At 41.1% G+C, this 25,242-nt stretch overlaps 1 protein-coding gene across 1 annotated transcript; it reads right to left on the bottom strand.

The window, feature by feature from the left end:
• Positions 1–565: 565 nt before the first annotated feature.
• LOC111865021 (U-scoloptoxin(01)-Er1a) lies at positions 566–23,282 on the bottom strand. The gene is made up of 5 exons (XM_023852722.2): positions 23,159–23,282; positions 6,839–6,888; positions 5,208–5,248; positions 2,706–2,929; positions 566–949 (listed from the first exon to the last, which is right to left on the bottom strand). The coding sequence occupies exons 2-5, from the start codon at positions 6,873–6,875 to the stop codon at positions 850–852; spliced, it is 402 nt and encodes a 133-aa protein (XP_023708490.1). The 5' UTR covers positions 6,876–6,888; positions 23,159–23,282; the 3' UTR covers positions 566–849.
• Between the last annotated feature and the right edge of the window lie 1,960 nt (positions 23,283–25,242).

Here is a 25,242-nt window from a genome sequence, read left to right as displayed (position 1 = left end):
GACAGATCATGCAAATGCTATATAGAAGAAACGTGTAAGCATATCTCAGTTTTACTTGCCTATACAAATTAAATTTAATTTTCTATACAAATTATTGTACATTGGCACATTACTGCAACAGTTCAGTTCAGTTAACAGTTATACATAGTACAAATGTTTCCGCTTTTTACACGTGGTGATGAAATAATATTCCAGTTTACTTTGCAAGCTCTTTGTGACAAAAGTAGTGACTTTTACGTATATGTGTTTCGTGTAGACATGTTTTATATTACAACCACACTTTCAGACTTTAAGGAATGAATGTCTGTGTTTAAAGATGAGTAGTAGTGTACTTCTTTTGGCTTATTTTGGACTTCACCCATCGTCTGGTACGTAAAAGACAAAAGACCGCGACGTTTCGGAGACTGAATCTGTCTCCGTCTTCAGTTGGATAGGTGGACCAGTGATTGAGACTAGCTCTTTCTAACGGGCCCAACTGAGTAGGTTTACCCTTCCCTATCCACCTGAAGACGGAGACAGATGCAGTCTCCGAAATGTCGTGGTCTTTTGTCTTTTACTTACCAGACGATGGGTGAAATCCAAATAAGCCAAAAGAAGTACAGTATACACCACCGTCAGAATCCTTTCAAGTCTATATGAGTAGTAGTATTTATTACATATAGGAACAATGATGAAGAACAAAAGCGAAGTTGTATCCCGCCATCTTGATGACATTTGCTGAAAATGGCGATCTCTTCCTCAGACGTTGCATTTCTTCTTGTGAGTTGTACTTACAGCCTTGTTTCATTCAAGTTGCAGTCTTTGGAAGGAATTTGAATGACATTTCAATATTTAGTCGTACTCGCTGATTTACTGCTGGAACGCTGCCTCTGCTGCCGCTCTGCTTTCTGGGTTCGGAACCCGAGGCTTGGGTGGATCAGTGACGTAGGTAAGCTCGTTCAGATAGTACCTGTAACACAACACGTCGTTGTCTGCAGAGAGGCTGGAGGCTAGAAATTAACTCCTTCTTGCAGGAAATAAGTTAATATACTAAGCAGTTTACCGCGAAATAATAGTATATGTACCGTCGTATTAATTAACTAAAGATTGTTGAATGGCTAGGCCTAATACGTGAGGTTGTGGTGCTACGGCCGTGCCATAACTCAGGCTGTTAGTCGTCTGCTTCGCACAGCGGTGTTCCGGGATCGAGCCCGGGTTAGGCCATGTGGGATTTGTGGTGGACAAAGTGGCACTGGGGCAGATTTTCTCCAAGTACTTCGGTTTCCCCTGCCAATTCGCATTCCACCGATTGCTCCACAATCATCACCATCATCTATCATCCGGAGCTGGTACAGTAGGCCAAACAGTGGTCGCAGTACCAAGTGGATCCAGTCTCACCCCATGAAGGAAAAAAATCTGGTGTTATCCGGTCTATCCAGAATATACTCACTTAAAGCTAAACCTTACACACTATTGAGGCAGCTTCCCTTATATTATGAGATATTTTAGAGAATTTTTTTACATATAACCCTAATTTTTATTGCTAGTGGTGTGGGACTAAGTCCCTTATACTGCAGCCACTTCTGGCCTATTGTACCAGCCCCAGATGATAGGTGAGGGTGATTGTGGAGCAATTGGTGGAATGCAGATTGGCAGGAGAAACCGAAGTACTCGGAGAAAACCTGCCCCAGCGCCACTTTGTCCACCACTAATCCCACTTGGCCAGACCCGGGATCGAACTTGGGCCGCTGCGGTGGGAAACCAGCGACTAATCGCTTGAGCTATGGCGCGGCCCTACATATATCCCTATATTTGTCTTGTAGGTATGTTTTGATATATGTACGTGTGTCTCCAGTTAATAGATTTCGGCCGGTTGACCGATATTAATTCAATTAACGTAATTAAAAGTAACGTAATTTTAATTCCATAACGTCAGTATGCCCGTTTACTATAATGCGAAAATGCGGAGGTTAACGTGTACGAAACAACCGATATTATCACCAGATTGGGGACTCTAATCACCAATGCGACACATAATATTTGTAACGCGACCAATTATTTGTTGCCCCCACAATATTTTTGTATATAAGACATGAGAACATAACACTTATGACAAAATTTGAAATAATAATTTTATTTAAATGATATTAAGTTTTATTAACTAACCAAGTATCATATTCTCTCCTTATGGTTGATCGAAATTATAAGAAAACTAAGAAAAATTGTGAAAATAAGAGTGAGACACTGTTTTATCCCGAAATGCGACGTTATGAAAAACAGAAACTGCCTGGAATTAGAATTAAAATAGAGTTAAAAGAATCAATCTAAAATGTTGGTTGTCTTTTATATCATATAACTTAGTTAACTATGGATTATATGTAGCTTTCAATGGCGCTGATTTTGGAATAGAATATTATGACAATGAAATCTGTTTCGTTCCCTGTTTCCTCCTATGTTATACTGTTGATGTCACGAACATATTGCTAGCTTTTGGCTTTCAGACCACCGGCATTGCACGCGAAATCTTTTTCGGAACTTCCTGTTGGGGTGGCGGAAAAGGAGATGAGAGGACAGCGTTCAGATGGGATTGGATGGGAGACGGACGGAATTCAGTATCGATTCTAATGGCGGCCTTAACATTTCCTGTTCCACTACCGTATTGTTACAGTGTTCGTTATGGGTATGGGTTCGAGTATCGGACAGAAGGGCCCGTCCGAATTACTGACCACTGCGGTGCCTGGTTGCAGTCGAAATTATACTCCCAGTCGCAAACGCGGAATTCTTGGTTGAAGCTGGTCTCGTTGGCGCAGATGTAAGGGATCCGGCGGCCGTCCTCGTCACACATGTGAAAGATCTGGCAGTGGTGCTCCGTGTCGGCGTAGAAACCCACAGCGCGATCGGAGCAGTCGAACGTGAAGGTTAGGTTCGGAAACTCCTCCCACCTCTTGGCCTGGAAGCACGGACACACGTGAAGAAGTAAACCTCGCTTAACGGTAGAACATGCGGGGGAAACAGCCTTTGATACGGGGCTCGATTCCCTGACAGGGGCATTGATGTTTCTTTTCTCCGCAATGTCTATATTGACTCAGGTGCCTACCCGGCTTCTTATCTAGTTCGTACTAAAGGCGCTGTACCTGAGGGTTAAGCGGCCTGAGCGTGAAACTCACGACTCATTTCGATCTGACGATGAATGCATGGAACTATACATTAACACTTCGTGATGTAGTGGGACACCTTCGCCTTACTTACTTACTTCTTAAAACCGTAATTGTTACCAAAACATTACATACGAGTATTTGTACGTGTAAATAAGTTCTGCTGATGTACGCAAATCTTTTCGCATTTCCTTCAGTTTAGGTAACATTCTTCTTGGTAAAGACAAGCTTCATAACTTGTACTCTTCTCCAAGTATAATTAGAATGATCAAGTGAAGGAGGATGAGGTGGGCAGGGCATGTAGCACGAATGGGGGGAGAAAAGGAATGCATATAGGATATTGGTGGGAAAGCCAGAAGGAAAGAGACCACTGGGAAGATCAAGGCATAGGTGTGTGGCCAATATTAAAATGGATCTTGGAGAGATAGGATGGGATGGTATGGATTGGATTGATCTGGTTCAGGATATGGACCAGTGGAGGACTCTTGTGAACACGGTATTGAATCTTCGGGTTCCATAAAATACTGGGAACTTCTTGAGTAGCTGCAGATTTGGCTTCTCAAGCGGGGCCCAGCTCCATAAATAAGTAAGTAAACACAAAGAGTTCATTTTCATTTCTCCTTGATGAGGGGGGTTCCTTTTCATAGTTATCCATAGTGACTGTGATTAGCTTCAAACAGCTCGTCTTCTAACGTTAATCGTCCATTTTTTCATCATGCCTATAAATACTGTAGGAAAATATTCTCCTAAAATCTCTACAGTACTGTCGTCACATTGCCTCAATATATTGAGGTGATTCGAAGTGACGCCTCTCAGAGGTTTTTATTTTCACGAACGCGAAGAATTCGAAATCAGGTGACCGTGATCGTTATATTTTTAACACTAGTATTCATCTGTAGGTCAAAAAAATTACATCACTATTGCGGATGGAACGACTGAGTTTCGTGATTGCAAAGGCACTTGTCCAGCCAAAAATGTGATATTTACTGAAACAAAACATTCTTGATGGATAATTCATATGACATAAATAAGAAGCTATCGGCATGGTTTCGATGTTTGCTCTTTATTTTGGTTTCGGAGACTGCGAATTGATGCATTGGCTTTGTTTCTCGGTCGTACTGGAAGGTCCAGTGTCATCTTTACGACGTTATGTGTGTGTATATATATATGATTACTCATGTTCTGTCTTTGCCAAGTGGTAGTAGAACTAGTAATCAAATACTGACTGGTCGCGTTAAGTTAAGAAAGTTAAGCCGGACGAAGCCTTCACCCCGGACCTGAACACTGGCTCACTGGTACTGCTATAGAAGCTTGATTCAGATATGCGGATATTCTAACTTGGTATGGCAGCATGAGCTTGCTTCTGGATTCTTTCATATCCGTTTAAGAATGCTCTATAGAAACTATAATAGTTTCACAATCTGTTAACCGAATATTGAGTCGTGTGGATAGAACACCTGTTTCACATTCGGGAGGTCCTGCTTCAAATCCCGACCCGGGTACAGGCTATCCTACTACGTCTCTCGTTATTTCTTCTGTGCCTTCATGCAGATGTCAGAATAGTGCATCAAACTGCACCTCACGGTCGCTTATTTCTTCTTCCTCACTAACCATCTTACAGTTCCAACACTACATAATCCGGGATAAGTACATAAACACGTTCATACACAGAGATTATACATATTTAAGCTTTTATTTCCAACTTGCAAACGACCTTCCTCCCCGAGGACTGCCGCCTTATCGTGCAGAGGAGGATTGCTTGCCCCAACGACCCGCAGAGCTGTGCTGGCGGGAGCGTAAGCTCCTGGTAGAGCCATCCATCCCAGAGAGGTCAAATTGTAGGGCCAGACAAATTGTCGACCCTGGTCCTTTGGGTTGGTGGCTGGGGGTGTTGTTGCCGACCCCCCCCTAAAAATGATACTACGAAGGGAGTAAGAGCTGAACTCTCACTAAAGGGCATAAGGGGACCATGGAGGAGACAAACACCCACACAGGTTTGTAGTACCAGTAAGGAAAGGAGGAGGCGGAGGAAGAAGAAGAAGAAGAAGAAGAAGAAGAAGAAAGAATCCTTACCCTGTGTAACACTGTAGGCTTGGAGTACACATAGGCCAGTGCTGAAAGAAAAATAAAATCGGGTTAAATGTGATGCATTGAGTATCCGCTATTAAAACTTACGTAACTATTCCTACTGTTAGGTTTATTCACAAATATAACTTGAAAAACTCGTGGCGATATAATGGTTACAGAGTAAATTTAACCTAGTTTCGTGGCACGACACTTTATATGTTATTCCATAGTTTTTAGCAGTCCTACATAGACGATTCCATTACGAAGGGCTGTTAAATATATTGAACGTATATCTAGTCTAGTTTAGAATCAAATTAATAGGATAGATTTATTCTATCCGATGTGCATTACCACTGTTTCATTCCACAAGAATTGGTTGCACAAATAGTTTAGAGAACAGCGAGTATGTGCAGCAGATGTGGCAGTAACCTGACTCGCAGTCACCGAAAGTGGCAAGAACAAGATTTACTGAATCGTTTCATTGTAACACAGTTACTAATGAACGTTTCCACTGCAGTACTTTACAGTATGGGGAAGCTAATGGAGGTACAAAGACTCCTAATAATGTTATAGAGTATAACACACACGCAGTCACAGGAGCGAGACGCAACATAGAGCATAATACACGATAGTGAAAGAGTGCTCCAACAGACGATGATAGACGTGACTCGCGTAATGAAACACGACGTAAGAATGTAATATGCTGTACAATTTTAATATTTTAACACTTAACATTTATCAGTATATATGATAAATATATATTTTAGTTATTTTAGTATGTATAGACAAGGCATGCAATGAACTAGTTTGTCGTGGAATGGATCAGCACCTGAAGATGGCACATTTGTGCCGAAACATGTAGTGAGAGTGAGAAGAGGGAATGGATTAATGTATGCACTAGAAGACGGATAAAATAAATCATGGACTCCTAATATTTATAAGAAATAATCGTCTCAAAATCATTATTTTTAAATAATTGACATAAGGAATTTATTTTCAGTTCTTTACCGTCCACCATGCAGCAATATCAAGATTAAAATTAAATCCTTATTCGTCAGTGCACCACATGTTTCAGCCTACTCGGCCGGGTAGGCCGAAGCATGAAGTGCAGTGCATCATCTGATGATGGCCGAGTAGGCCGAAACATGTAGCGCAGTGCATCATCTGATGATGGTCGAGTAGGCCGAAACATGTAGCGCAGTACATCATAAACATGTAGTGCAGTGCCTCATCTGATGATGGCCGAGTAGGCCGAAACATGTAGTGCAGTGCATCATCTGATGATGACCGGGTAGGCCGAAACATGTAGTGTAGTGCTTCATCTGATGATGGCCGAGTAGGCCGAAACATGTAGTGAGGTGACGAATTTTCAAAAGAGGATTTAATTTTAATCTTGTTATTGTTGCATGGAAGACGGTTAGCAACTGAAAAGAAATTCTGATATCAGCTGCAACAGGGTGCTAAGATATAACACAACTTGCCATGTGCTGAGAGCCACTTATCTATATATCGTATTCAATTCTACATAAAGCGTGTAGTTAAGCGAACATCGACATGTGCCGTGTAAATACAGTTATAATATGCGTGTGTCTTTTCTCAATAATATATTCTGTCCAAGAAATTGAAAAGAAACTTACCTATAAGAAATATGGCGAATAGACCTTGACGTATCATCTTCTAGCGGAAACTAAAAAATAAAGGATATAATTATAAATAACGCATAAATTTTGTATTTGGAAACTGTTTCTATTTCATATTGGGGTATATTGTTCCACTCATGTTTAGTTTCTCACACATGGCATTGAGATTATACTCGTATATACGAATTAAATCTGTTTTCAAATGTAGCTTGCTGTTAAGTATGTTTTGTTATAAAAAAATAATGTTTATTTCAGTCAACAAAAATTATTTTTTTTTAAACTTCCGGTTGCGTGCTTCATTGTATAATTGATGCCGTCACACCACTACATAAGTAGAATTGGAAGTATACGTATTATGCAAATACATACGGAATTTCTTGAAGAGTATGTTATGTAACGTATATAATCATGATATATCGCAGATATATAATATTCTGTGTCTCAGAAGACGACATTTAATCTTTTCAATTATAAAAATGTAAAAGGCTTTTTTTATAAGTCATAATTCCAAGATGTGTTGAATTAGATATTAATTTTTCTTATGTTTTCATTTTCTGTCGATTATCAAATTTAAGGTTAAATTTCCCCGAGGGTGGTTGGCGTAAGACTGAGTCTGCAATTAAATAGAAACTCCTCTCTAGCAAGCGTTCAAGAATATTTAGATATAGGTCAGAATAATGCGATTCTCATTGTGGACAGTTCAAGTTTTTGTGTTGGTGAATATCAAGTTATATTGAATTACTTACAGAAATGTAGTGTCTTGCTGAACTTCATATAAAAAAGGTAAAACTATCACTGTAAGAGGCCTTGAAGGCCCATAGAGCTATGAGACGTCGAGGATTCCATATTTTCTAGATAGTCGGCTCACAGATGGCGGTAAGGTTGACAGCCTTACGCGTCGGCCACCTTTTACCCCCCAAGAAAATTCCTGGTACTCATTTATGTTGGAGGTTGTGTCGAACCCAGGTCCATAATGAGGCTGGAAGGAGTAGGTCAATTGAAAAAAAAAACTATCGGGACTCGAACCCGTGATCTTCCGGCTTGTAGCATAATGCATAAACCAGCATGCTACCGCGTGCCCCGAACTTGATATATGCAGATTTTGGTGCCCCTAAGATACATATTCATTTGTTATATCTAAAATGTCGTATGAAATGTCGAGTGATATCCACTCCGCTTTCGGGGTAATACTTGTCGTTTCTCCTTGAAAATAGCTATCATATTTTATAGTCTGTCCAAATATTATTTTCATGCTTGTGGTCTCTCTGCAAACCAAGTCTGCAAGAGCGAATAACTGACAGGTGTTTAGCACAACTTCTTGAAGTTCAGAAATTTTCCCCACAGAATGTCCTACTTGCTCTCGTTTCTAAATAGTTCCATCCGAGCCCTGAACAAAAATATTTAACTTATCACCCTCAGCTTGAATAACGAATGAATTACATTATCAGTTTTCATCTTATTAAACGACCTCTTTAAAGTAAAACGCTGTTTAGAAGCCATCTTGTTAAAACATTTCTCTTAGGAAATTTTAATCTCCTTTCAATAAGCACATATTTAAACTGGTTGTGTAATATATTTCATAACAGTTACGTTAGAAGTTCTAGATTTTAAGAGGAGAAAGTACATGCATGTAGACAGACCATCAATCTAATCTCTCTTCATTTGTGCGATAATATGGCCATTTAAAATAGAAGAGGCACGAAGAAAACAGAAGGAAGACGTCGTGCCGCTTTATGTAACACAGAAGTCAGCGGTCTGTTGTCAGGACGACCAAAGAGAAAAGAGGATTGTCGACTCATGTGTTCTCTCTCTTCAACCTTCCAGTACAATGAAAGTGAAAGTCCTTTCTCATTGGAGAAGCGGGGGAGAAGAAGAGTAGTGATGATTGGAATGACCTTTTGACAGTATGGAGTATCAGTTCCTGAAGTGTTAATTTATCGGCATATTTCCGAGCGTTTCAAGAATCTACGTGCCCGCATATGTGTGCTGCTCGTTTGACCTGCGATTTGCATACTTTAATACGACAAGCGTGTAAGAGATTTTGATCTCTTACGAAATAATATTAATTTTCTCTTTCTTATTATTCTTTTGCTTTTCTTACTTCGGTATTCAAAGAGGGAGGTGTTAGCGATAGGAAAGTTACGAAGTCCGCAAGTTATTGGTTAGATAACTGTAAACATCCTGTCCCAGCCTTCACTCCCAGCGTCTTCCGGCTTCATACCGAGGTCCTCCCGTGTCAAAATTGTTTTGGATTACATTGTTCTTGGATATGGGCCCTGTGCTTTTCTTTTGAAAAAATATGAGAAATTTTTTATCAGTTTTTATTGAAGTACTATGTAAGGACAAATAGTTCTTAAAACGCTTATTCTCCAATGGAAAGAACAAAATTTTCTGTTTTCTTTCGACGAAATGTTCGTATTTCCTCCTCTGTTTTTTCTGAAATAATTTGAAAATTTTAAATATTTAATTACTTGAATTTTCTACTTATGGTTTTCCACACATGTCTGAATCAGCGGAAATTTATGTTGTTCTTACCCAAATATATCTTCCTTTTATAATTATCCGGTGTTTCGTTGTACATTTACCCGCCGACTACTTCCAACGTCTGTCAATTTCTTACGTAATTGTTATTAGTTACTAGTTTAAAAGATTCATTCATTTCATCAGTAATCTGTCATACGACAGGTCCACAGTCTCTTCCAAAACAGTTCCTCCATTTGATGAGATCTAGAGCTTTCTCCTTCAAGTGAAAATATCCTCTTCTGTCCCCAAGGTCATCCAGCATCTTCTTATGTCTTCTTCCTCGACTTCTGCCCGCAAAATTCTCTTTTTCTTTTACGTCCGAAATGTGAGGAACATGAGTTCATGTTCTGAGATTTGTTGATCCTTTAAGTTGACGAATTCTCAAGATACAGTTATTGGAAATCTGTGATGTTCGAGTTTCTGAATGGGATACCATGAAGTCTGGTACATATTTGGCAACGCATCAGATGAGTCTACTGCTTCTATTTTCAGGGTAGAAGAACAAGCTCAACTAACTAGTTAACTCCATGGAGCTGAGTCCTTCTTGAGAAGCTACTCAAAAACTTCCCATTTTATTGAAGGTTCATTTCCGTGTTCACAAGAGCCCTCCTCTGGTCCCTATCCTAAGCCAGATCAATCAAATCCATACCATCCCATCCTATTTCTCTAAGATCCATTTTAATACTGTCCAAGAAGGCCGCGCCATAGCTCAAGTGGTTAGTCGCTGGTTTCCCACCGCGGCGGCCCATGTTCGATTCCGGGTCTGGTCAAGTGGGATTTGTGGTGGAGAAAGTGGCGCTGGGGCGGGTTTTCTCCAAGTACGTCGGTTTCCCCTGCCAATCTTCATTCCACCAAAACATCTATTATCATAATGACCCGGGGCAGGCTACAATAGGGCAATCAGTGGCCGCCGTGACGAGTGGACCCAGTTGGACTCCACCCCACACTAAGAGAATGATACTGTCCACCAACTACGTCTTGGTCTTCCCAGTGGTCTCCTTTCTTCTGGCTTTCCCACCAATATCCTATACGCATTCCTCGTCTCCCCCATTCTTACTACATGCCCTGCCCATCTCACGCCCCTTAAGTTGATCATTATTATTATTATATTTGGTGAAGAGTACAGGTTATGAAGGTCCTCAGTAGAAGAATGAGCGTAGCCTGGAAAAAGTGGTACGGATTTTTCCACTCTTGGCTTACGCTTCTACCTTGAACATGGAGGTAGCAGATATTTCCTCTATCAGAACGCGGCATCAGGTCCTAGAAGGCCCCTCACCCTCCATCCCTCTAACCATCATGTCGCCCCTCTCTCTGCTTTTGCGATACGACCCTTTAATTGTCCCCAGATTCTTTCCCCGTCCCCCTTACTTATATTGGTTCTCTCAGGAACCCCCCCCTGCACAGCTCGACTTACTTCTCTACCCTCAGGATCATTCCACATGAATATGAGTGTAAACTGACTTTGCTCGCACATTCCTCAGGTATCTCGAGAAATATCTACGAGCTGTACGGGGTCACATCCCAGAAGACGGCTTTCGTACAAATAATAGAATTATGTTGACAAAAATCTGCTGGTCTTGCCTTTGTGTCTTGTATGTGTTTACATTCAGTGCATAGAGGGAACATATGGTCCGTTCACTCGAATTTTTATTTTCCCACAACACATACCGCATAGTGATAAACTTGACAGGGAGTTCTGCGCACTAATTTAGGCAGAATTTTATTTTGAATCTTGTCAGCGGCATCTTATCACCGTATAGCCACTATGTGGATAACAGTTCTTATTGACAAGCCGACAGTGGCTCAGCTGGCGAATGAGTAGGAGTGTAGAAGACGTAAAGAAATATTTGTTTACCGCATTGGATTCAGAAACAAGCCATAACGCAATACGTCCTTTAATGAATGAATCAATATACCGTATTTACGCATGTATAGGCCGCAGCACAATTTTCAGACAGAAATTATAGAAAAAATAATTTTCTTGGAATATTATTTCAGGAATAGAACACCGTGTATTACTAATTATGAATATATTATTTTTAAAATGAAGTGTGATTTCGAATATAAGCCACACCCCAGTTTTCCTCTTGAATTTTTGGCAAAAAATGTGCGGCCTATACATGCGTAAATACGGTATTTTGCCGAATATGTCTCCTGTTTTAGACTACCTTCAAAGGTGTCTGAGCAATTATAAAAGAAAGTTCTATAGTTCGCTCAATAATCCCACATGGCTTCCATTAAAAACCATTATTAATTTTATTACTTAATTGTCATACATTTCAATGCTTTAGATATAGGCCCGAACAGAGGCAGATGTGAAGATGTGGGAAATACTTTGGAAGGTGGTACCATGGTTTCCTTTCTTTTTAATTCGCTAGTGGGGGGTGGAGTCCAGCTGGGTCCAATCGACATGACGGCCACTGATTGGCCTATTGTACCTGCCCCGGGTGATTATGATGATGGAGAATTTGGTGGAATGAAGATTGTCAGGGGAAACCGAAGTACTCGGAGAAAACCCGCCCCAGCGCCACTTTGTCCACCACAAATCCCACTTGACCAGACCCGGGATCGAACTGGGGCCGCTGCGGTGGGAAGCCAGCAACTAACCGCTTGAGCTGTGGCGCGGCCCAAGGTTTCCTTTTGGTTATTTAATCACAGTTCTTTCATTGAGGTGCTGAGGGAAATTAGGGAAAGCGAAGTTGTGGTCCACAATCTGCCAGAGGGAACAACACACAAGCAAGGGGAATATTAAAGATTGCAGACGTAACAGAACAACGGGCTAACGAACAGAAGAACAAGCTGCTGAACTAAACCTCCTGGAATAATCACATAGCTCTAACGAGTGGACGACGCCCCTTATGAGGTGGAATATAATTTTACAAAAATAATGAACAATTTTAATGGTTTTTTATTGATTATTTTTATATTATTTTTAAGTGAACTGCAACCAGCGGTTTTAGCTCACATTAGAACAGTGTAACAGTTTCGATACATTAAGATACCTGAAGATGGCCATCTATGGCCAAAAGATGAGTTAAATATTAAATGGTGAATAAACAATTGTTGAATTATGACGGACTGTAGATACATAGACGTTTTAATTAAAATTTTGGAAAGCCTAATTTAGAATAGACCAGCGTTTGCTAGGAGGGACTGAGAAAACCACGAAAAGCTTCAGTCAAGAGTCTGTCAGTGACCTGACCGAGATCCGAATAGAGACCCTACCTAATACAATTAAGGAGCTTTACTGCCCGAGCCAACGCGCTTTTTCAAGAGATGGGATTGTCCATTTTTGCGTAATAATGAATACGATAGGATATTTCATAACCTCAGTTTCGTGTCATGTTTTGCTGTAAACTTTAAAAGCATCTCCCTAGTATGCTTTTTACAAAAACAAGTTTAAGTTAATCACATAATATTAACCTACAAACCGTTGACCTTACGCCAGAGTGTGGGAACGCCATGGTCAAATCGCACAGTGGCATCCAGCACTCATTTCGAAGCTGCGGTAAGATAAGACATCTTACGTAGCTCAGCTGAGCCACCACTTAAAGTTAAAGGTTGGTTTGGTGACCTATGGAATAGAACGCGTTGAGGTTGTTTTTCAAATGCTTCTTGTCTAACATATAAGACTTCTCTTTTTTCCCATTAAAGTATTGCAGTTGTAATATAAAATAGAAAATTGTATCGCCTTTGTGACACTCTTTTAAGTCATCGTCTATTTATTTTTACTATCACATTTATTTCTTATTTGTGGTTTAATTAATGGCTGTCTCCTTACGTCAAAACATACAGCGTTTGTTGGAATAGATCTTTTTGTGGTATTTGTTTATGGTTTAGCTCAGACTAGAGTATATAGTGTGACGTCATAAAAGGGTTATGAATATACGTAAAGGTAAAAGGTAATGTTGTCCCTATGCTTAACTAATTAAACACTACGCCATGAAGGCGTATGGGGAAGTGGATGTATAGAGCCACTTTTTCTTGATCTCGTCAGTAGCTGGAGGTTAGTGGTCAGCTTCACGCCTCTGCCACTTTACCCCCCCCCGGTGCCAATTGAATAGGAGGCTGGGTGGACCCCAGAGCCGGTCGGGATGACATGGAGAAGTGAAAATTCTTGCCAACACCGGGACTCCAACTCCGACCCCTTGGTCGTCCAGCCTGTAGCTAGTCGCTATACCGACCACGCTACACCGGCTCTTTGAGAGTATACGTTGAATTGTAAATTATGTAGATGAACTGTCTTGGTCTAATCTGTGACGCTATACCAGGACACTCTGGATGAGCTGAGGAAAATTACGAAGAAGTTCAGTTAACATGGAGACTGAGATTTGAACGGGAACTTTCAGAATTGAAACTGAAATGCTACCCTCTTTATATGTTTGTTTGAGGTCTTCGTGGTTGTCGAGAACTAACGTTCCGTGTTAAATATATTTCTACCTTCGTGTTGTTCGTTCTAATTATATTTAGCGTTGTTGTCTCAAGTGCACCGGTTATGTAGCCTACAGTCGAAGGTTTATTGTAATGAATATTTTTGAAAATTTTTAGAAGGATACAGTAATTCTATATTTATATTTCCAGAATGGTATATAGAAATGAAGCAGCCTGTGTGTTACTATATCGAAACACACTGTCTTCCAAGATCTAAACGTCTGTTACGATGGTACATCAGTATAAAGTTTCTCCGCTTTCAGGTAACATTTATTCATTTGGGCCCAAAGTGATATATCTAAACCCCCTGAACTAGCTCTATCGATTGGACCCAACTGAGTAGGTTTCACATCAAGACGGAGACAGAATCCAGTCCCAAAAACGTTGTGTTTTGGAAAATAAACAGGACGGTATTTTTACATAAAGACAGGAAGCTGGATTATGTTCAGAAACAAAATATTTGTGCACTGTGACCTATATAATTATAATGTTCATTTGGCCGTCTATAATCTATTCTATGTAATCATCAGGGATATTATTAGAGCAGGATGTCAGCGCCCTCTGGTCTTATTGAATGCCGCGCATAATAGAGATAATTGTATAGTAATTAATATAATCTTTATATCAACTTGTTTACCTGTTCCAGATTCGGTTGCTAAATACGTACGTACGTTAATATAAAACAAATCTCGTGTCAAATATTTGCACGGCAACAAAATTCAGTGAACTTTTACTGGGAGAGCAGCTGGATCTGTGAGAAATCCGATAACGCTGCCGCTTGAATTGCATATACATAATTGTGTAGCTGACATCTTTGTTTCATGGATGAATACTGGTGACATCCCGCTATTGGAGGCTAACCGTGGTATTAACATCTGTATACGTGTTGGAACAGTGTCCGATTCCCTGATATGCAAACAAGGCTGTCTGTAGATGTAAAATAGGTAAAGCCCATAGGTTTGTGAGACGTCAGGCTCCAGCATTTTCTAGAAAATCGACTTACAGACAGCGATGAGGTTGTCAGCCTTACGCGCTGGCTGCCATTTACCCTCAGGAAGATTCCTGGTACTCATTTATGTTAGAGGCTAAGTCGACCCCAGGGTCATAGTGCTGCTGGAAGTATTAGGTCAATTACAAATTCCAGTGACCTTATTGAGGAATAGATCCTCGACCTTCAGGCTAGCAGCATAGCCCCTCAACCAAGCATGCTACCGCGTGCCCAACAAGGCCGTCTGTAGCATCCTTAACGGCCGCAATATTAACGAGCTCATTTCACTATGTACAGTGGGAGCTATGGCAATCTAATTCTTCTTTTTTCCTTGGCACTACAGCCCCAATTTGGGCCTAGGCCTACCTCCATGAACTTCTCCGTTCACTTCGGTTTTTCTAGATCTTACACATTCGGTAGGACCCCTTGGTCGGGCGATCAGCTCGTCGCAAGGCCTCTACCTACACACAAACACAGAAAAACGCACACACACAAACTAAACATCCATGCCCTGAGTTGGATTCGAACCCACGATCCCGGTTTCAAATCGAGCGAAGACAGTACATGCCTTAGACCGCTCGGCTACCGTGACCGGTCGCTAATTCTCTTAAATACCACCAATTCCAAGCATGATATTATTTCTTTATTGCTCGTGGGGTGGGACTAAGTCCCTTGTACTGCGGCCACTTCTGGCCTAGTGTACCAGGTCCAGATGATAGGTGAGGGTGATTGTGGAGCAATTTGTGGAATGAAGATTGGCAGGGGAAACCGAAATACTCGGAGAAAACCTGCCCCAGCGCCACTTTGTCCACCACAGATCCCATTTGACCAGACCCCGGGATCGAACCCCGGCCGCCGCGGTGGGAAGCCAAGTACTGAGTTATGGCGTGTCCCAAAGCATGATATTACAAATGATTCTAAGCCAATTCCATCAAAATTTTACACTCGCAGTTTATCTGTGTAACAGGATACCAAATAATTTCTTAAGCAGAATTCTTCTTGAGAAGTTGATAGACAATCAATCTTCCAACATAGCCTTCGTCTTCTACTGAACGCGAAGGAATTTTTGTCACGTTCATAAGAGCTCAGCACAGAACTCGACATAAGTTCTTTTAGTCCAGCCCACACATTCCTGCCTTAATGTCTGTTTTGTCACTACCTTCCAAATTACGCTTATGTATATGAAGTGGGCTCTTCCTCTCAGGTTTCTAGACAGGAGTTTCGTAATATCACATTTTGTACAATGTTTACCATACATCCCCATTACTTTATGAGGCTAATGTTTGATGAAATTATCTCCAACACACTATCGCCACAGAAGGCAATAACTGGTCCATTTTCTAAGACAGCTACATCAGCTTTTCGTTACCCAATCTGTTTCATTAGTATTTGTTTATTTTATTTTATTTATTTTCTTTTTCATTGGCGCTACAACCCTCATTTAGGCCTAGGCCTACTTCCATGAACTTCTCCATTCACTTCGGTTTTTCTAGATCTTAGACATACGGTAGGGTGATCAGCTCGTCGCAAGGCCTCTACCTGTACACAAACACAGAAAAACGCGCACAAACATCCACGCCCTGAGTGGGATTCGAACCCACGATCTCGGCTTCCGAGGGAGCGAAGACAGTGCATGCCTTAGACCGCTCGGCTGCCGTGACCGGTAGTATCTGTTTATACTAAGCAAAAATAAGTCTTACTCATAATGCTTTGTGAATGAAACGAGTTATGTCTCTCCACAATCTCTTCTTACTGAAATATTTAATTATATTGATGACCTCCATTATGTTTCCATTATTGGTCTGTACAATTATTGTGCAAGAGCAAGTGGCTGCATGCTCCAGCCATTTACTCTCGCTCGCGGAATGTTCTACCCTGAAGATGGAGGCGGTACGTTCCTCCGAAACGTCGGTTAATATAATATCTACATGGCGTCACATCCCAGAAGACGGCATTCTTCATAGTTACCGACGTGAAAACCTCAAATCTTACATACCAGTAGTTGCTTGGAGGGACTGAGTAAATATTCAGAGAGATTTAGTAAGGATGTACGGTGCCCTAGCACCTCCTGAATCTATGTTAGAGACAGTCCCACTTGCGCTAAATTTCTCGGTGAATCCTTCTTTTCGGTTTCAAGATTACATAAGGATTAAAAGTGGATAATATAATGTGGCCTGTCGCCAAGGGACGACCCACTTTGACGGCCAATAAGCTTTGATGATACGACCGACTTTTCATACCTAGAACCTATTACGTATGCTTAAGCTTGATATGATAAATGGCCATGAGGTTTCTTGTCCTTCCGACTGTCTGAAGACCATCCTGAACACGCATTCCATTGCAGAGATTTGAGACACGTTCAGCGGGCGTCCTCCTACTTACATGACACCAACTTTCTCTTCTTGCTGCAACATTTTAACCGGTTTGGCGCACTCTTCTTAGCCTGATTAATATCGATCCTATAGTAATCCTCTAGTATGGCTGTGATGGTTGATATTCAGAAGATCCGGGATAGCACAGTCAGTGATGTGAAGTGGACAGTTGAGATAACATTGTCTGCAAACCCAGAGCATTCTTTTTCCTTCTCCTTGTCTATATCCAGTTAGCCTCGTATTCAGTGGAAGCCAGGAAATCCTTCGTGCTGGTTGTGCAGCTGAAGCTTGTAGCTGACTACTCACTAGTTCCAATATTATAGGGCTTGAAGCTTTGCCTCCACTCCTCCATACGTCTTAATTCCGGGGTGGTTAGATACACTGACAGCGTTAGTTTTACCAGCATTCAAAAATCGCTATTCAAAACAGGAACTCCAACTAACGATTCCTTCCGTGGCCTTTAGTCCACAAGCGAACTATATCGACCGAACGATCGCCGCTTGTCGGCAAAGCTAGTGCCAGCTTTTGCGGATAGAGGGTGTCTTGTGGTCACCGCAACGGTTTCCCACGGCCGTTAATCTGCTTTCTCTAGACCGGACCATTTAATGATTAGACGTTTCATATTTATATCCATTTGCAATAATTGGTCAAACACACATGAACACTACCTGGAGTCTTGCAAACAGCTAACGTGAAAAATCCCTGATAACATTCCACGACAACTTGCAGGGATTTACATGAAAAAGAGCTGAAAATTTGCAAACAACAGTGCGAAGTGAAATAACTGTGACCACAAATACCTGTTGTGTAAACAAATGCAAGCAACGCGGAAATGTTCTTCTGCCCATATTGGACGATTCTCTTGTACGTATTAACATTTAGGTAAGCACATAACAAACAACAGAAGTCTGATCTCCCATGCAAAACATGTGAGTGGTACAGCATATACAGACGTACAGATACTGAGAAGTTTGTTAATTAATTAATTATTACTTTTTTAATTACAAATGGAGCTGAACCATTCTTGAGGAGCCGCCAATTCTGCAGCTACTCAAGAATTTCTCAGCATTTTATTGAACCAGAAGGTTCATTATCGTGTTTACAAGAGCCCTCCACTGGGCCATATCCTGAGCCAGATCAATCCAATCCATACCATTCCATCCTATCTCTCTCAGATCCATTTTAATATTGTCCACATACCTACGCCTTGGTCTTCCCAATGGTTTCTTTCCTTCTGGTTTTCCAACCAATATCCTACATGAATTCCTCGTCTCCCCCATTCGTGCTACATGCCGTGCCACCTCATCCTCCTTGAACTGAGATGTTTGTGGTAAAGAATAATTCTCAGAAACTGTTATGCGTAAGCCAAGAGTTTAGAACAAGAGATTGATTTCAGATACAGGGGGACATCAACAACTAATCAAGACTGTATCCTGGAAGAAATCCGAAGTAGTTTACATTCGTGAAATGTTCGGTAGGATTCAGCAGAGAGTTCTTGGGGTCTTCTTTCCGGCTCTTATCTCATAATTTGTACTTAAAAAAATACGTTTATTGCCCGTTGTTTTGTATGGGGGTTAAATGAGGGTCAGAGAGAGTGGCTGAAGCAAACACTTGGATGTTCAGGAGAGGAGGTTGCAGTAGGATGCAGAAGTGGAAGCTACATAACGTGAACTTAATTATAGAATTTGAGGTAGGTGGTATATGTTTCAAGCATTGTGAGATGAGTGATCGTGCGTTGGATTCATCTGGCTCGTGACCGGGTGCAGAGTTAGTGCGGGCTGTTTGGAACGTCGTAATGAAATTTTGGGTTCCACAAGAGACCGGATTTTTTTTTTTACCATTTGTGCCACTGTCAGCCCCTAAAGAAACATTGTGCCCCATGAGAACAGTAGTAACATTATATAGAAACTTAACGTTCACCCGTTATAATACCAATGCATTTTTTAAGCGGCAAGTTAACAGAAATTTATTAAATATACATTTTCTTGGAATAATTTTTCTTGAGTCTTTGATATTAGCTCACTTAAAATTAAGGTTGGTGTAAACTAAGTAAAAGTATACCTGTAACAGACCGCGGAAAGTTCATGGAGGTAGACCTAGGCCCACTGGGGCTGTAGTGCCAAGGAAAAAAAACAGACCGCGGAAACCCATAGAGTTGTGAGATTTTGAGGCTCCCACATTTCCTAGATAATCGGCTCACAGATGGCTGTGATGTTGTCAGCCTTACGCACTGGTTGCTCTTTACCCCCAGGAATATTCCTGGTACTCATTTCTGTTAGAGGCTGAGGTGACCCCACGGCCATGTTGCGGCTGGAAGGATTAGATAAATTGAATAAATTCAATGACCTCATTGGGACTCGAACCCACGACCTTCCGGCTTGTAGCATAGTGCCTCAACCAACTACGCTACCGCGTGCCCCGGTTGATGTACACTAATTTTGTACGTAGTATGAATGTATGCACATATGCGTTATATTTTTCTGATATGAAGAGAAGGCAGATATGTGACATGCGCTGTTGGTGTGTGTATCTGTCCTGAGACACATGACCAGCCCAAGAGCAACTGTTGCTAATTCATTACGAGTTATACATGGAGTAACACCTCAGTAAGAAGATTTGTTAACTGTGTCACAACGCCAATCCACAGACTTGCAAATGCAAACAGAGTTACTGACTTCACAGTTTCCATGATGTAACACACATTTGCTGCCAGGTGTAAGCTGACAATACATAACTTGTACTTGAATGTGATTATTACGATTACAAACAATTACAAACCTAAGTATCAGACTACATCTCGTAGTCTGATACTTAGGTTTCAACTTCGCAGTGAACTTGCGGCCAATGTGTTTAGGGAAGATGACTCCGNGAGATCTTGAGCGTCATGTCTGTCCTAACATCTGGAGATCTTGAGCGTCATGTCTGTCCTAACATCTGGAGATCTTGAGCGTCATGTCTGTCCTAACATCTGGAGATCTTGAGCGTCATGTCTGTCCTAACATCTGGAGATCTTGAGCGTCATGTCTGTCCTAACATCTGGAGATCTTGAGCGTCATGTCTGTCCTAACATCTGGAGATCTTGAGCGTCATGTCTGTCCTAACATCTGGAGATCTTGAGCGTCATGTCTGTCCTAACATCTGGAGATCTTGAGCGTCATGTCTGTCCTAACATCTGGAGATCTTGAGCGTCATGTCTGTCCTAACATCTGGAGATCTTGAGCGTCATGTCTGTCCTAACATCTGGAGATCTTGAGCGTCATGTCTGTCCTAACATCTGGAGATCTTGAGCGTCATGTCTGTCCTAACATCTGGAGATCTTGAGCGTCATGTCTGTCCTAACATCTGGAGATCTTGAGCGTCATGTCTGTCCTAACATCTGGAGATCTTGAGCGTCATGTCTGTCCTAACATCTGGAGATCTTGAGCGTCATGTCTGTCCTAACATCTGGAGATCTTGAGCGTCATGTCTGTCCTAACATCTGGAGATCTTGAGCGTCATGTCTGTCCTAACATCTGGAGATCTTGAGCGTCATGTCTGTCCTAACATCTGGAGATCTTGAGCGTCATGTCTGTCCTAACATCTGGAGATCTTGAGCGTCATGTCTGTCCTAACATCTGGAGATCTTGAGCGTCATGTCTGTCCTAACATCTGGAGATCTTGAGCGTCATGTCTGTCCTAACATCTGGAGATCTTGAGCGTCATGTCTGTCCTAACATCTGGAGATCTTGAGCGTCATGTCTGTCCTAACATCTGGAGATCTTGAGCGTCATGTCTGTCCTAACATCTGGAGATCTTGAGCGTCATGTCTGTCCTAACATCTGGAGATCTTGAGCGTCATGTCTGTCCTAACATCTGGAGATCTTGAGCGTCATGTCTGTCCTAACATCTGGAGATCTTGAGCGTCATGTCTGTCCTAACATCTGGAGATCTTGAGCGTCATGTCTGTCCTAACATCTGGAGATCTTGAGCGTCATGTCTGTCCTAACATCTGGAGATCTTGAGCGTCATGTCTGTCCTAACATCTGGAGATCTTGAGCGTCATGTCTGTCCTAACATCTGGAGATCTTGAGCGTCATGTCTGTCCTAACATCTGGAGATCTTGAGCGTCATGTCTGTCCTAACATCTGGAGATCTTGAGCGTCATGTCTGTCCTAACATCTGGAGATCTTGAGCGTCATGTCTGTCCTAACATCTGGAGATCTTGAGCGTCATGTCTGTCCTAACATCTGGAGATTTTTAGCGTTGATTTTGCGGCTTAGTGTCTCCGACTTGTCTATTTGATCATTACAGAATGAGGAAATTATTTTCTTTATATTTCTTTTATTATTGTTTATGTCAAGTGGCTTAATATTAGCCTAGTGTCTTCTGTGTTAGCCGGGTAGCTTCGTCAGTATAGTGAATAGACTACTGGCAGGACGAGTAAGAGGCCAGGGGGAGATTCCCGGCAAGGACAACAAGTTTCTGTCTTCACTGTAGCATTCAGATAGGCTCTGGAGTCCGCCCTGCCTCCTACATAGTGGGTGCCGGGGATAAAGCGGCCGGGGCGTGAAGCTGACATGTCACCTTCCCTTAGCCCCGAGGTTAATAATGGTTGATCTATCAACTACCCCACAAGTCTTCGTTCCATGGCTCGTAATTAAGTAAGCACAGGCATAATTTTACGCTTTTTGCCATTAAGTTTATTCTATATAAAAATAAAGCCAATGCTGAGATGCGCATATAAACACAAGTTGCAAAAAGTGCGTTAGTTAATCGACAGTATCGAGTTTGTAATATTGATATTCCCACTCTTACAAATCAGTCTTTTAGCCAAAGTTCTATTTTATTTTGATTAGTCAGTTTAAAAAAAGCTCAAACTATGCTCTTTGAAAGAAACCATTCTACTGAAAATTGTTTTTGCCCTGTAGTAGGCCTATATTTTAAACGTCTGTGAAGTCAATTTAACTGAAATTTGTAAATTGTTATCCCCTTTCTATATAAAGCATTATATTCTAATTTCAAGGCATTCCTTATGGTAGTTCCAGCGTTATATTCAAAACTCATTGCTGCAATGTACAATCAAGGTCCAATAATTTAACTTGCTTTGAAGAAAGTGAGCTGTTGCCAGAATACTCACTTCTTTAATTGCTCTCACTTATGGATGCGCTAGTCAGTCGTGATTCTCTTTTAAGCTATAGCCGTCTTTCTTAATTCCGGTTGTGAAGTCAATGTGAATATATCCTAGTAAAACCTTTTGTGATTAAGATACACGAAATGAATCCTAACCACATTTCTACTTCTTGAGTGACTGTGTACAGGTTTATGTGTAATCTAAAAACATTAAGTGAACCCTTGAATGGAAGTGTTTTATCAGTCACTTGTAGCGTCACATCTGAAAAAATAGATTCCACTAAAGTCTGGCTTCGTAAATGCGAGCAGATAAAGATTGTCAAGGTGAAAACTTGCTTTACACTGTCACTTATCACAAAATATATTTGAAATATTTGTAAATCAATATTAAATATATATTAACCTCAATTGATAAAAACATCCGATTAAACAATTAACGTTCTAAAGCGAAACAGGAGTAGCCCAAGCGCAAAGTATCAACCATTTACTTCGATAATTATAATTGTTTTATGTTTTTATAATTAATAATCTTCATTTGAAGCCAATTGATTTTCAATATACTGCGCAGTGAATAACACGTACATATGAACAGACATATATATATACTTTAATTTAAATACGAATTTATTATTTATGGTATATTTGTTGTTCATAAACAACATAACCCTAACAGTTTTCTTCAAATACAAATGAAATGACATGTTAACACAACAAATTTCTGACAAAGTAGCGGGCCTTCAAAGAATGCTCCTTTCTTAAAACCGGAGTTTTACGTATATGTTTAAATAAACTGAAATAAGGAAGCCAGTATTTGATTAATTTAGTTGAAGGATCACACTCCAGTGTCCGACCCTGTGATCACAAGTTATATGAGTATTTTCACATTCTACATACCTGAAGGTATTTAAACTTTTGACGGATTAAAACAACACAAATAAAAAGTTCCGAAGCTGTTTCTGCTGTACTTATCCGCACTTGGAGAAGCGTTGCTGGATCCTTACGGAGATCTTTCTCATCTTTATATAGACAATCTGCTTCCCCCGTCTTCCCCCGCACTTCCCCACTCCAGTGAGCATCTCACTTGACGAGGTCCCCGGCTTGAACTCTCCCATTTCGTGAGCTTCTGTTAACGGCTGCAGTCCAGCACACTACGCGCATGTGAAAAATAGACATGCTCGCGAAAATGTTTCAAAACGATTCAACGTGTAGTTTTTACACATGATTTGCAACACTGTGCATGCAGCTGTAGCAGGGTTGGCCAATAACTTGTATCTGTAAACGACCGTTGAAACGACAGTAAGCCGAAGAGGCTTGCTAGAGAATATTTTTAGATAAAAGTTTCTTTCTGTACCTCTTAACGAACGCTCCGGAGATAATAAAAGACGTAAAAATATAATTGATCAGAAGGTGTCATGGCTTAGCGCAAACCAATTTTTCTTTTGTTTACTCTTCGACCCTGAAGATGGGGGCGATATGTTTATTCAAGACGTCTGGAATTTTCCAGGTTACACTGCATTACAAACCACAAGATCATACTGTTCTGTAGGAGCCCCGAATTCAACATATACACGCATAGCGTTATTAACATGCCCCAGTGTCTCAGTATCGCCGCGATATATCGAATTTTGATTAAAATCCATCTTTATGCTCTCTGATAGATCAAAATATACCTGTCGGAGTAACTCAGTCAGTTAAGTGAGAGTCTTCTCTCTGGACGGCCATATTTACATACCTGGCAAAGATGATGAGATTCTGTCTTTACTACCAAGTCCTAAGGACACGCGTTCGAGTACCTGTATGCGGATGGGTAGATGCGGAGTGAAGTTCGAAAGGAAATTCCGCTCGCTAGAGTCCCCTAAAGCCACCTCTGTGGTTTAGTGGTCAGCGTTCCTGGCTACAGATCCAGAGGTCCGGGTTCGATTACCGGCGCTACAACATTTGTTCCTGAGAAGGTATAGGCCTGGAAGGGGGTCCACTCAGCCTCGTGATGATAATTGAGGAGCTATTTCAAGGAAATAGCGGCTCCGGTCTAGAACACCGAAATTAACGGACGTGGGGATTCGTTGCGCTGACCACGCGACAACCTCTACCCGCAAAATTGGCACTAAACTTCACCGACAAGCGGCGGTCGCTCTGTCGGTATAGTTCTCTTGCAGACTAAAATCACGGAGAGTCCCCTAAAAATGTTCTCCCGCTAGAAGCTGACAGTCCTAGCACAGAGTTCAGTATCGCAATGATCTCTCTGCTGGTCTCGGCAGAGAGATAATGTCGTGGGGTTGTGGGCCCGGCGAACGGATTTCGGCCTGCTTTGCTCTCTTTGCTACGGGTTGATTTTGAAGGACCTTATCACTTGAGTGAGACATTTGTCATTCGCCTGATATCTAGCTGTTCTCAGAGAAGAAGTCGCCTGAGGAAAGCAATATCATAAATCAGTTAAGGATTTACAGATTAAATTTCTTCTAAAAAATATATAAATTTCTGTTCATATCCAATGGGAATTACGTTACTTCTCCCTAAAAAGATAAATCGGTCAACACTATTTAAGGAAGAAATCAAATCATACGGAGAACAATTCGAAACACACAAATGCACACTGTTTGTAGAATGAAGAATTTAAGTGTGACAAAGTAAGTAGGGTATGTAGAGCCACTTGGCTTTAAAGGTTCAATCGTTTATGTTGTTATATTTTAGCGTCCTGTTGCACTGATTCAAGTCCATGATTTATTTAATCCGTCTTGCAGTGCATACATTCATTTATCTCCTTCTTTCCCTCGCACTACATGTTTCGGCATAATAATGCCATCTTCAGGTGCTTACTTGTCCACGTCAAACCAGTTCATTGCATGCCATGTTCACACATTAAAATAACTAAAATATGTATCTATCATATACATTGTCAAACGTTAAAAATATTAAAATTGTTCAGGATACCACATCGCTACGTCGCCCCTCACTACGTCAGTCACGCCCATTCTCCT

The sequence above is a fragment of the Cryptotermes secundus genome, unplaced genomic scaffold (genome assembly GCF_002891405.2).
Source record: "Cryptotermes secundus unplaced genomic scaffold, Csec_1.0 scaffold579, whole genome shotgun sequence".
Lineage (NCBI taxonomy): Eukaryota > Metazoa > Arthropoda > Insecta > Blattodea > Kalotermitidae > Cryptotermes > Cryptotermes secundus.
The sequence above is the reverse complement of the archived record's forward strand: the minus strand, read 5'-3'. Positions and strand labels throughout refer to the sequence as shown.